At 39.1% G+C, this 14348-nt stretch overlaps 1 protein-coding gene across 2 annotated transcripts in view; it reads left to right on the top strand.

Annotated features, from left to right (window-relative positions):
* Positions 1–14348, top strand: part of LOC306666315 (putative adhesion G protein-coupled receptor F2P) — a 42858-nt gene that overhangs the window by 8152 nt on the left and 20358 nt on the right. For both annotated transcript variants that reach the window (XM_079148304.1, XM_079148303.1), the window contains exons 2-5: positions 9365–9465; positions 11748–11790; positions 12516–12667; positions 14050–14283. In XM_079148304.1, coding sequence (XP_079004430.1) covers positions 9394–9465; positions 11748–11790; positions 12516–12667; positions 14050–14283 — 501 coding nt within the window. In that variant the 5' untranslated portion in view covers positions 9365–9393. The remainder of the gene's footprint in view (positions 1–9364; positions 9466–11747; positions 11791–12515; positions 12668–14049; positions 14284–14348) is intronic.

Raw genomic sequence — 14348 nt, 5'->3', positions numbered from 1 at the left:
ACTCAAAAAGTAGTCAATATGCTGGTAGATTGTGGGTGATCAAGGTGAACAAAAGGGGTAAACAGCAGGGGATCCATAAACAGCAAAGACTGCCTCACAGAGAAACAGATTTCCTCTGCTTGAAACCCAAGTTATGGAGCGACAAGGAATGCACCCTCCCTCTAGTCCACCATCTTGGATCTCCTCTGCTACCTTCTACACATGTGCTATTTTTCCTAACCTTTTATCTTTTCCTCTCAACCCAATTTTTAGTGGCATCCCCCTTCATTCTCCCTATTGTTGATTAGGCATCAGGTCCTATCAGTCTTGCTGGCTCTGGGCCCACTGCCTACTTGCCTACAGTTGCAAATTTTGGATCCTTCTAGTTATTTACCTGGCTGAGGAATGGCCTCTCTACTGACATCCTGTCTCCAGCCTCTACCTTCTAACTACCCACCACATGGTGGCAAAATAAACCTGAGAAAATGGAATTTGATCTTGTCTTTGGAAGATTTGATAGCTCCTCCAAAGATTTTTCTTTGACTGAGTAGCTCCACACATCAGCTCCCATGGCAATTCTGATGCTCCACTGTGACCTTCTCAGTCATCCCTGCCTCACCTGGATGTTCCAGACCTGCTCTGGACCTGCTGCTCCTCTGCCTGGAACATTGTTCTTCACTGCCCCGATAAAGTCCAAACTCAATGCCACCTTGTTTCTGACCTGCCTCCCGTATCCATTATTTATACTTGAGTTTATTTTTTCTTGCTGCAGGCCTCAAAAATAAATTCTGTACATCTCAAGGAGGATACTTAGAGCATTAACTCATACCATTTTTATTACTGGTCTTCCTTAATTATACTGTAGATTTCTGCAGGGTCAGATCATGGCCTATTTATCTTCATAATCATCTCTAGAGCCTAAATTTTATCCTGCAAGAAAGAAGCCTGAAGGTGAATGTTTTCCAAATGAATAAATGAATGAATTAATGGAGAAAAAAGGCCCAGAGAAACCAAGTACCCCACCAAATTTCATAAAATTAGTCATGACAGAATTGGGAGAAGAACATAGAACTAATTTCTAAATTACTTCATTCTCTTTTTACCTCAATGTTGAAAAGTTAAATTTTTCCTATTATAAAAACAATTATTTTGTAGAAAGTATAGGGTACAGAGAAAAGCATATTGAAGAATTTTATTCTTTTGTCATAGTCATTGTTAATATTGTGCTGTATTTGTTTCCAGTGGTTTTGTTTTTTTCTTTTTAAAAATCGTTTTTAGAAATTAGAAAAATCTCAAGTATAAAAATGAAAGTAAGAGTCACTCCCATTCCTACCTCCAGAATTACTTGCTGTTAGCATCCTGCTATATTTACTTCAAGTTTGTTTCTTACCGTTTCCCTCCTTTTAAAATAATGTTTTTGTTAGAAATGATACATATTTGTTATAAAAATTCAAATAGAACAGAAAATTTCAAGGATAAAAGTAAAACCATACCAAATCCTGCTACCTAGAAATAATCACTGTTAATGGTTAAACCCTATTCCAGATATTTTACAGATATCAATGTTCACAGATAAAGACACAGTAGATCGATGGGTAGATAGACATAAAACAAAATAGAAAAAGCATAATTATTAATAATTATATTTGCCTCTAAAATTATTAAATCTTGTTTTATTTAAATTAAATAAGAAAGAAGACTATCACATGAAACCTGAGGGATTGTTAAACTTAAAAGTAATTCTTTCTCACAAGAGTTGTTATTTTCTAAATACTAATACTCAAAAGGACAGTTAATAAAATATATTGTGGGCGGTAGCAGTTATTTTTTTAAAATGACCCTGTTAATTACACAGGTTATGTGGATTTATTCCCACTGGAAAGAAGAGGTCTCAACATTTTCCTAATTAGTTCTTTGCCACCCAATTTTTGACAACTCCATTATGCTTTTATATTGACCTTTTCTTGTTGCTAAATTTCAGTGAAAATGGTCTTACATTATAGCTGAATATAGTTTTTTCTTCCAGAGGAGGTTCATATTATCTGGATACTTTACTTCAGGGACTACATTTATTTTTGTTTGTGTTATCTTTGTCTATTTTCTATCTCTATTATCTTCTCTCTTTCTATTTCTCCTTTATCAGTACCTCTACTGAATGTCTTAAATCTTTTATGTTGATACTTTAGTTTTCATTAGTGTCTCTTTGCTTCAAGATCCTGATTTATTTAAGAATTTCATGTTATTCTGATTTTTGAACTTTGATTTTGATTTACTTTGAACTCTTGCATTAAAAACCATGTTCATGTTATTTTGCTCTATACCTTAAACTAACTGTGGAGCATTTTCGTGCGTGCATGTCTGTGTGTGTATATGTGTGTATGGTATTAATATTTAGATTGGAGTTTCTTGGCTGTCTTTCATAAGCTCTGCTCCTTTGTGTTTTTCTTTAAAATCTTTCTCTATAATATGTTTGAGTCATTGGGATGCACCACCTTTTACCTTGCTTAGGTTTAAATTACCCCGATACACATTGTTTTCTTGACTCCTCCCTTTCTGTACCTGACACTAATTCTTTTTTGCAAGGACATGGTTTTGAGTCTGGGTATTTCGTACTCTGTTCGCTTTTCTGCAGTCTAAGGGAATAGCTGGGAAATCAGAGCTCTGAGGCAGCAGCTAACTGTGAATACAATTTATCTGAAAAGGACTTAGGTGAAAAGACTAAATTGAAAAAATTTAATGAAGAGATTCTTTACATTGTAGGCGGGCTAAAGACCCAAAAAGGGAGACAACAGGGGCTCAGAAAAAGTGGAAAACCATTATTATCACTGACCTTGAAGAGGCAAGAGAAGGAAACCATTGGAGACAAGGGCCAACTGAGGCATGAAAGAGAACATGCCCAACAGAAACAAGAGCCAGAGAAAAGCAGTCACATCTAGGATCTGAACCATGGAGGAAGAGGAAATGAGGAGTATGTGTCCTCTTCTACTTATTTTCTCACCCTCCCATCTCTTCCCAATGACTCCCATTGGAAGAATCCCCACTGGAAACAGGCAAGACAGTGTGCAGATGTCAGCTTCTTGGAGCAGAGTGGGATTTAGAAGCACAGAGAATAAGTCTGAAGAGTGACAGGGAACAAATACAGAGTTACCTGCTCATGTGGGCTTAGCTTTCTGATACTGAGATTTTGTTGCATGGTGTCAGAATTTTCTCCATTTCCATAGGTTATAGATCCCAGTGTCAAATGTCTTAAGGCTCTGGGTTGTTTCTTTGTCTGGGTAGAACCCCAGAGTCTTCATTTCCCAGGAGGGAGGTAATCTCTTTGTTCTCTTTCCCCAGTTCACAGTGTATCCCCAACATCTAGTTCTAGAGGTCTTTAGTTAGTTGATGCTATGGTTTGAATGTCCCCTCCAAAGCTCATGCTGAAGTTGTTTAAAATGCCATTGTAACAGCATTAAGACGTGGGGTTTTTAAGAGGTGATTAGGTCATGAGGACCCTGCCGCCATGAATGGACTAAGGCTGTATCTTGGGAAGGGGTTGGTTAGTGAGGAAGTGGGTTCCTGATAAAAAGATGAGTTCATCCCAGTTTTTCTTTCTCTCATATGCTCATACTTTCCATGTTACCATGTGGCACAAAGTCACTCTCCCAAGGCCAGTGCTATAGTTTTGGTTGCCCAAGCCTCCAGAACTGTGAGTCGAATAAACTTCTACTAATTATAAATCACCTAGTCCATTGTATTCTGTGGTACAGCAGAAAATGATTAAGACAGATGAGCAAAAACAAAAGGCCTCACCTTTGCTTCTCTCTAGATTTCTGGGCATTACCGACATTTCCAGAGATACTGTCTACTCTGTGTTTGGTTAATGGGGAGAGGAAAGGAGAATGAACTCCAGGAGCTGTGCTCCACTATTGCATTACACCCCATTTCAGATTTACATTTTTTTCCTTTAACAATTTTTGAATTGTTCTTTTAAATCTTACACTTTTTAAAAAATTTCTGTTGCAATTAGAGAATTTATTTGCTGGTTTTCAACATTTTGTTGGGTGCTTGAAATACTCCAATTCCAGATGGATTTTTTTTTTTTCTGGTTGTGCCTTGAGAATCCTGTTCAGTGTTTATTTTGTCAATATCCAAAAGTTATATAATACTGCTATTTCATACTAATGAGTTATCAGAAGTCTTTCTAAATATTTTTAAATATTTATGTAACATTCCTTTGTATAGAGATTTATCATAATTCATATATACTTTATTATTGCTTCAACATCATGGTGTTCACTGTACTTTCAAGTTATTTCTGTACAAAAGCTCAGAAGTGCTGCTAGCTCTGTCATAGTTGGAGTTTACCTAGTTGTTTAGAGTTCCTATCCAAATTGTGTTGATTTTTACAGGCTCTATCTTGGCAGCATCTGACTGTCAAATGAAATTCTCTTTGGTTTTGTGGTGACTCATGAGGTGGATGATTCTCAGGGCACACCTGGACAAGTGCCTGGCATAGATGCTGTCTGCCTATGCTCGTCCCTGTTCACTATTTACATTCCAGGTGTGAGCTGGCACTGCTTGCAACCTGCATGCATAAAGAGGAAAGTATCTAATTCAAAAAAGGTTTGGAGAAACTGGTTGAGTCTCAGAGGAACCAGTGAAAATGACTTAAGGTTTAGCAAACTGGGATTCTGAAGACAGCTGAGGGTTCACCCAAACCTATGAGTAGGTAACTGTGGGTGTGGATTGGGGCATGAAAAATCATCCCTGCTTCCAAATATTTGGCCTATTGACCTGAGACAGTGATTCCACTTCCATTGGAGATGCCGCCTCTAGAAAAATCCCGGACAAAATATACATTTACCTGGAATAACAAACCCCAAAAAACTACTGGTATTCATTGTTTTGCTAGAGATGATGACCAATACTTGCCTTCTCCAAAAAGGACAGAAAAGAAGACACAGAATAATGTGTACTTGGCCTTCTGTATTTGTGAGTTCTGCATCTATGGATTACCTAACTACAGATCAATCTGTACCGAGCACATGCAGACACTATTATTGTCGTTATTTTCAATATAATATAACAGCTATTTACATAGCATTACATTGCTTTAGTTATTATAAGCAATCTAGAAATGATTTAAGGTAAAAGGGAGGATGGGCATAAGTCATAGGCAAATACTATGCCATTTTATATAAGGGACTTAAGAATCCCCATATTTTAGTGTCTAGGCGCCAGTCTCTTGTGAATACCAAGGGATGACATTATTTAAGAGTCTTAGATAAGGAGTCAAAAGAGAATCTGGATCTTTTGATAACTTGAAGTATGACTTTGGGAAAAATCAGTGGCTATCTGAACCATGATTTTCCCTCAAATAGACAAGTAAAAAATGATACTTATCCTGTTTACTTCATAAAATTATTATGACATCAAGTTGAAAGTTATGTGTGAAAATGCTCTGAAAGAATTAAATGCATACAAAAATCAGCTGTTTCATATTTTAGAAAAGTCACATGACATTCTGAAAAAACAAAAAGATAACAGGCCTGGGTTCAAATCCCAAATATGCTGCCTGGTAAATGAAAATTGGGCAGGGTCAGTTTTCAGCTCCTTAACGTTGGAAAATTGTGGAAGTCATTTTAGTAGCACAGAATTGTTTGAAGGCATAAAAAGAGCTAACATCAACACAGTCTCTAACTCAGAGTAAACAGACAATAACTGTTTAGTCTCCTCTGTCCTTCCATAATGACTACATTCAGGCAGGAGGTACACACTGGTCACTGACCAAGGGTGACATGATGGGATGGTTAATGACCGACGCTGTCGAATCTTCCGCCCCTGAGATCATCTGAAGTATATACCCACAGTCTGCTTGCGAACTTTTATAGTTCTTTTTGGAATCTCATTTGAAACCTCAACAATTATAAAACCTAATTATGCAAGTAGTAACCTCAGACTATCAACTGACAAAACTGGTGGTTGAAATGTTCCTGGTTTGCTGATAAAGTTCTGTCTGGAGTTTGGTTTACATTTGTGATTGTTGCGATTTGTGATGGCTATTCCAAAACATTTTCTCTTTGTTGATGTTAAATCCAGATGTAAGAGGTCAAGTTGTGAAAGATTTCTTTTTCGAAATTACTCTACAAAATTACTTGTCTCAGTTGCTCTGTGTGTGTGTGTGTGTGTGTGTGTGTGTGTGCGTGTGTGTATACTTTTTAATTAAGCAAATGCTTGTTTCTGAAGGAGTCATACCCTGAACATGTCCCAGTATGTGATTCACACATTTTCATTCTGCCTGTTGTTTCAGGTTATCGAGCTGTGCCTATTGCCAGCCAACTGTATGGCTCTGGGTGGAGGATTTTGATTCAGATAGGAAGAGATATTTTATATAATTAAATTGCCAACAAATATGAGAATCATTTGTGGAATCTGGAATTTTGAGATACTTCCTGTCATGTCGATTATACCAGTTTTGACCCTGAGGGTCTGTTGGTCTCTGAGGAGCAAATCCGTTCAAGTTCCCAGTCCTGAGACTGAGCATCAGATGTCTGGTTTCACTGTGACTTTCCTGTGGGGGCCGAGGGAAAGAAGTCGTCCTTGTTGTTTAATTTCTAACTGTTAGTACATCTCTTGGAAATCAGGGATTCTATTTTTGTTTGTGAAATTAGCACACAAATGACCATCTTAAGCACTTTCTTTAGATCTGGATATCAGACAAGAGAAGGGAGAAGTGTAATCTAAATTTGATGACTGGAAATGTTATGTCTTTTGCAGATTTAGCCATTATATCAGTATACTTTGTGGTTCCATTTTTATTTCTTTCTTTTTAGTGAAGGAGATAGTGAAGCAGTTTCTAGATTTTTATTTTTTTTTAAAAATTGAACATGTTATACTTGGCACATTTCCCCTGGTGAAATTTCAGTACTGATGTAATTGCTTTAATTTCGGGGGACAAGTATGAATCACATGGGGTGATTTTTGTTTGTTTTTAATTTTTTTTAGGTGTATGTTCTTAAGAGATAAATTTCTGAAATGAATGTTTGTAATGAAGTTTTTGGCTTATGCTACATGAAGGCAACATTTCAGGCATTTCTTTGAGAGGCAAGAGTTGTAGTCCAACTACCCCTTCTTTTAGAGTTATATTCCAGCCACCTGGGGTAAGGAGATGGAAACTGTTAGATACCAGTGACTTTTCAGAAAAACAAATAGGGACAAAGGCCCTGGGCAAGCGGGGGCTATGGGGTTGAAATATTAAAGCTTCTGTTTTGCCACTATACCCTTTTACTTCTTCTGAACTTTCTGTGGGTCTGGAAAAAGAGTTAATGTTTGTGGCTTAATGTCAACAAATCTGAACGAAAAATGCTTTCATTTGAGCCCAGCTTAAAACATGCCTCTGTATTTAAAAAGCAATCCGTTTTATAAGCTAAACACAACAAAGTTGACTCTAGGAAATGTTCCTTTCAGTCAAAAGAATTGAGAAAAAGTTAAAAAGTCACTAGGAAATCAGAGTCACCATTGTTGACATCAAAAAGGTCACACTTCAAAGTCTAACGGAGGGGCTCATGTCTAATGAAGAGCATTCCCACATAAAACTCAGAGTGCTTATTTTGTCATGCATGGAAATATAAATTTAGTAATAACCAAAAGCATTTTGAGGAAACATTAAACAATTATATTTCAACTTTAAAGCAAAATGATAATGTAATAAAGATTATATTTTAATACAACATACTCAAAGTTTAAGCAAACAAAATGATATTCATCTTGATTTGTGAAACTCAATAAATCGCCCAACTGATTTCTTTTTTTTTAAAATCTACTTGAGTTTGGGGGCCAAGTAATGCTAGCTTTATGAATGCTTATTTTCTCATTTCTTAAAGAATTTATAAAATAAGTTTTAAACAAGAGAAAGAACATTGAATATGATGAAAATTATTAAAGCTAATTCAGAAAAAGTATGGACTTATTATCAAGTTTTATGAGAATTATGTCAACATGCTTCTAATTTTTTAGTTTGGATAATGGTACCCAAAGCAGTAATTGCAGTGTGGTGATGATTCTAACGGATCATTTGGATGGTTTTGGTACTGGAGTTTTTATGTTTTTGAACAACTAGGTTGGAATAAAGGATGGAGTAATTCTTCCACTTAACTTGAAATTGTGGGTCCATCTGCATTGCCACTAAAGACACTTAAAAGTGATGAGGAATAATGGACTCCCTTTGCCCCTTTGTGTAAAAGCTACAGACTTTGCAAAAAAACACTATTAACAACCAGCCTGAAACAGGCAATACAAAATCTTTTAAACAATTATTGAATTTCAGTGGAATTTCAGCTAGACTAACATTTCAGTATAGGAACATGATTGAAAAATCGTTGCTGCCTTGTCTTTAAAATAATGACACAGTTTGCTGTAGAACTACGCATGACTGGGTAAAGATTTCTTTTGGACTAAAAATGGCCAAGTAACAACTATCAGCCATTTTGATAGCTCCTGGATTTCGCAATGACATCCAGGTCTTCTTAATCCTTTCATTGAAAATGAAGACATCAAATATCTTCCAAAGATGACCTTGCTCAGGATGAAAATATTAAAATTGTTAAAATTCAATATTCACATTCTTAACTTTGGTGAATTCTTTATACAGCACGGATCCTGATACAAATCCTCAACTCTTCCCACCCATCTTCCTTCCTTCGCTTCCTCTCTTCCTTCTGCCCTGCCTCCCTCCCTCCTTCTTCCTTTATTGAATGCATTATGTTCCCACTGTGTGCTGAGCATTCTCAGTGTCAAGGAATCAGTTGAATTTTGACATTATTTCTGGTAGACATAAAAATGGCAGATCAGTTTCAAAGAAATCACTACCTATTCATGAAAATACAACTCCAGATTACTGGGGAGGGAAGGATAATAGGCCAAGCCTGGTGCTTACCGTCTTTCAGAAGATGTATCTTGGCTGAGCTTACCCATCAGAACCCCAGCTCCTCTTCCCTACAGCCGCCTACATGTTTCTCAGCCCTGCAGAACCCAGAGAGCGAACCATCATTCCTGCTGTCTGAACACAGGCTGTCATTTATTATATCTGGTAGGCCAGGTGAAATCTGGTAAGCAGCAGCTTTGTTTGGAGGAATTCCCCTGTTAGGTGTAACTTGTAAGCTGGCAGCAGAGGGTGAGGGATCGCTCAGCAATTGCCTGCACCTCCTTGTGTTGGTTGGTACTTACACCTGCAGCCTCCTGACGAAGTTGATGGGACACCACAGGGACACCATATCTGGAGCAGAGTTCTGAGTAGATGGAGCTGAAGACAGAGCCCAGTCTCATAGGCTGATGGTCTACAGTGGCATGGAACCATGAAAGCTTCCATTTTGTGATACTTTGCCTTTTTTGTTTATTTTTATAGAAGCAAGAAATTCAACTGTGTGGAAGACAATGACTGGTACACTTCTGTTCTTCTGTTTGGTGTTTCTTTTGCCCACAGAGTCCTGTAGGACATTATGCCAGGTAAGAAAAGGGGAAAGAGTGGAAGAAATGGGTGGGGAATATAAATGGACAACAGGATCCATTAGTCAGCTCTCAGTTACACAAGAGCCCAAGTGCTAAGGAGAGGATGATGACGGAGAGACAGCCCTGACAGAAGAAATGGAACTACAGTTAACAAAACCCCACTTTAGCCAGTACAAATTATTTTCCCCATTATATTCTGAGATCCAATGAGATTGAAATGAAGGGTAATAAACTACTTTCCATATCCTCAGGTAGTAAAGCTTTCACTTGCTTATATTCAAGGTGATGCTCTTTCCTAAGGGGCTCTTGAAAATGTAGGGGTGGTGGGAATTACCCCAATGACTGGGAGTTATTAATAGCATTTAGTCGGCAGGATCTAAAAATGGTTTGGCACAATAGTGCATCATCCCAGTCAAAATGGCAATAGCGTCTTCTTTGGGAAACTGAGTGAATAGCAGGGATGGGCCTTTCTCTGGAATATTTTCTCTCATATCATAGGTCATTTTAATTTCCCTTTTAGTTACTTATTTAAAGCAAGGTGTGGAAGGAGAAAGCAAGAGAGTGAGAGAGAAAGAGAGGGAAAGTATTTTGAGCATCAGGTTTGAGATTGACAGGTGAAGATCCACTCCCTTGCTTTAGAGATGGAGAGATTGAGGCCAGTGTTGTAGAATGTAATTTGCATTAAGTATGCACCCTGCTCAGGTACAGGGCCAAGAAGAGAACATCTGCCTTTAGATTCTCAGCTTCTTGTTATTTCCACTTTAATATGTTCCTTTTTAGTATGTTTTCTTGGGAGAGGAGCAGGGGAGACTTTCAAAGTTCTTTTCAGCAGTTTCCCAAATAATATTTACTTTCTATGTAGTTTGCCCTATTCAGTATAGAGGGGAATATTTTCCATGACTCCACTTCCCCCAACGCAGAGTATGTATTCCCAGGAGAAGTTAGAGACCCTTTGGAAGCCTTTCTGCTGGAGGCACTCCATCCCCACAGCCTGGTACTATTTTCCCCCTTAATTCCATTTTTTCAATCCACAGTTTTCTACCAGAGAGAATGTAGAGTGTGGGCAGAGCATGGGAGGTTGTTTTTGTTTTTCTTGATTGCTGGGATAACATCATCAGGGACATTTCAAACTTTTCTCCCTATTATAGAAGTTTCTGGATGCTGAGCAGTTGAGAGCTGCCCTCTCCTGACCTGCCCTTGCCCCCAGGCAGCCCAACAGGTTGAGCAGGCTGCCAATTTGCAACTGTCTTTTTTATAGTATTAGGTTGAGAATTGTTGGTATCTGCAGCATCTGAAGTGTCCCAGACTGGATGCCCCCTAGAAATGAAATGATCAGAGGAGTCGCATATGGCATCCTTTGGAAAATGGCTGGGAAGAAGTGAATCAGGTCCTTCACTTAAGGAAGACAGGTTTTCCAGAACTGCTTGCAAGCATCATACCATGGCCTTCTGCCCACATTCCTGATTAATATGATGTCACTTCACTGGAGGGAGGGGGGCCAAGTCTCATCTAGCGTTGGATACTTCCTACTGCATTTCCCACAGTATGTTTAAGAACATGGACCTATCAGGATGGGTTTGGGGCCCCTTGGGAAGCCTATGGCTCCTTCCACACATTCAGTCTGCCTTTTGCATGTGGACATGGACTGGCTCTTTGGAAAGAGCTGTTCCTTATGGAGATTGGAGAGCAAAGTCCTAGTCTCAGCTTTGAGAGGAACTCCCTACATGGCCTTGTGCAGGGCACCTCATCTAGCAAAGCCTCAGTATTTTTATTTCTAAAATAAAGGGGTTGGACTGGGTGATCTAAAGAGTCTTCCAGAATTCCTAAGACTATTATTTTAGTATTCTTATGTGGTGGAAGAACTTTAACTATTCTGCTTATGTAATAAGGCTTTATTCTCTTGATTATAAAATAAGCCATATTGCATCAGCAAACTCAAGGACATTCTGTTCCGTGTTCCCAGCATTCAAAGGGGCCCCTATAAGCAAAGTAAACCTTCATTAATTTCCCTGCAAATCCACCTCTGCCCACAATGTATATTGTGCACAGAGTGTAGACCGTTCTCACTGGAGACAGAAGTGGACTCCTGCTGAGTGCAAGGGGAGGAAGGGCTGAAGGAAAAATGCGGTCATGGGCCATACTTCACGGCTCAGATTCTCGTGGCCACACTGACTTCATAGCTGATTCAGACATGGCTATTCATCTGTGACTAAAACGAACCATTGGGTTTGCATATCAACAACTGATTTTGACATGAATTTTTAAATTTTTCTTTCTAGGCTGCCAACAAAAGCAAGGAGAAGGTGCCTGCCCAGCCACATGGTATGTTGGCAGTAGTTCCTAATCACACGGAAGGTTGGTGTTCTATGTGGTAACCGAGGGCCATTCTCAGTCCTCTGTCACATGGCATAGAAGATGGGACATCTTGATAGCTCATATTTGGACTCTGTTTTTTTCCTTGGGTTAAATTGTGCCTTTGACTGCAGGTGTGTTCCTCTTTCCTCCCAGCATCCCCTGCTCCATCCTGGCCTGAGGCTTTTTTGTCACAGATCCTTTGCATTGAGTGAGCTCAAACCAGGGTGGTGGCTAGAAGGGATCTGTGAAACTCACTGATGATGTGACATACTATAAAGTTCCAGAGCTGGAGGGCTTCTCTGGGAATATCAGGGACAGTGGATTCCAAATGAGCTGATCTGGAGAGCTTTAGTAATCTGAGGAGTTGCCCAGGGCTTTCTGTGGGCACATAGGAGTGACCCAGTGGGCTGAGCTATGGACTCTTCTGCTTAATTTAACTGGGGCAATTCTACTTGTATCTGTTTTATATATATTGGACTTCAGGATAAGATTCTATAAGACACAATCAAATTTTGTTGCTGAAATGTGTGATACCCACTGATTCATTTTAATCTTTTGCTGTTTTACCAAGAAAAGATTCCCAACATCTACAGGATTTATGTGCCTTCACTGCAGGGACACCTTGGTGACTGTCGCAGTGCAACTAGAGCTCAGAATTTTCCATCTGATATGGGCAACTTTTGTTCTCCCAGGTGTATGTGATGGTGTCTGTATGGACAATTCCCACTGCAGCCAAACTTGCCCTCCAGGCACTGAAGGAAATATGGGTTTTTCATGCAAGAAAAACAAATGGTACAAAGTTACTGACACCTGCCGGACTCTTAATGCCTTCAACATCTTTGAGGTAATAACCTGTCTCTCATAACATGAATTCTTTTGTGGACTCTGTGAAAAAAGTGGAGCCTTGAATTAGTAATTCATATTGGCTTAAATAAGGGGGAAGAAGAGCCTGAGGCAGGGTGGTCATAGGTTGTTTGTCTGTGAATACATTACTCTCCTAGGTTGGGCATCTAAAAGCTTGTGCTTCAGTTCCTCACACCTTTGGTATAACACCCATGAGTCTCTGACCAGACTTCAAGAGTCTGCCCAATTCTAACAACTGGGGAGTTTGAGCAAAGATGTACATGCAGACCCAACACCACATGTCTTTAATATTTAAATATTTTAAATCAATCTTAAAAAAATGCTAAATAAAATATATTCTGTCCACTTCCATCCCAGATTCCATTCTGGACAGCCAAGATCATGCATCTATAACCCTGAAAACAGGTGCCCCTTAACCACCTCTCACACTCCTAGAATGTTGACATCATCCAGCCTTGGGGAGGAAGCCCGTCCAGGCCTTAGAAGTGGACCTGGAGTGTTGAGTAGGGAATTGACACATCTCTAGCAGGGCCGAGGGCTCTGCATAGGCATGTCTTCTGGGTCCACAGACACTTCTTCCTGTGAAAGTGCTGATTGGAGGTCCTTTCAAGCAAGGTCAGAAACCTTCTCTGTGAAAGGCCAGACATGAATATTTAGTTTCTGTGGGTCACATACTCTGTTACAGCTATACAGCTCTTCATCATAGTGTGAAAGCAGCCATAGGCAATACTTAAGTGAATAAGCCAGCTGAGTTCCAATGAAATTTTATTTACAAGAAACTCCACAAAAACCTGGCAGTCACCCAGCGACCCTAGTTTACCACTTCTACCAAAGCATTGATCCAGAGCCTGACTCAGTGAGAGATCCTGTCTGCCACTGTTTTTAGTCATTCTTCTACCTCCATGTCCTAGTTTCATCTAATCTAGTTCAGTTATAGTCATGTCTCAGACTTTGACTTTTGGAAACAGTAAAAATAAGCTTAAATTGCACTAGAAATCTAATTTCTCTCTCTCTCTCTCTCTCTCTCACACACACACACACACACACACACACACACACACACACACACACACAGTATGTATACACAGAGGCTGTCCAAAGTCTAATATTAAAGATGACAATTACTATTTTGAAAGAGGGAGTTAAGGAGTAGTCACTAGGATTTTTATTTTTGGGGGGGTTTGTTTACCTTGGTATCAGTCAATTTGTTCTACCACAGATGTGACTTTGAAATGGAAAACAGAAAATCATTATGCAATACGCAATTGTACAATTAGTCTATCCTAAATTTTGGTAAAAGTACTCTTACCCTTAACATAAACATGACATATTAAAAACTTCTTTGTTTTGGCCATACCGTAGGAGGACTCATATGCAGCTAAACCATTTGGAGAAACTATAAGAATAAATGAATATGCTGGAAAGTCTGAGACCATAACAGATATGTTGATGCAAAAGTGCCCTACAGATTTGTCGTGTGTGATTAGAAACATTCAGCGGTCTCCCCGGATACCAGGAAACATCGCTGTCATTGTGCAGCTCTTACACAACATTTCAACAGCTCTGCTGACAGACGTTGATGAGACAAAGATGCAGGTGAGTGGCCTTGGACATTTAGTAGAGCATTGTCCACATGGGAAAGGAATTTAGACTACCTGGAG

Source organism: Sciurus vulgaris (genome assembly GCF_902686455.1).
Source record: "Sciurus vulgaris genome assembly, chromosome: 7".
NCBI classification, from domain to species: domain Eukaryota; kingdom Metazoa; phylum Chordata; class Mammalia; order Rodentia; family Sciuridae; genus Sciurus; species Sciurus vulgaris.
Note: the sequence above shows the minus strand (reverse complement) of the source record. Positions and strands in the feature narration are given on the sequence as shown.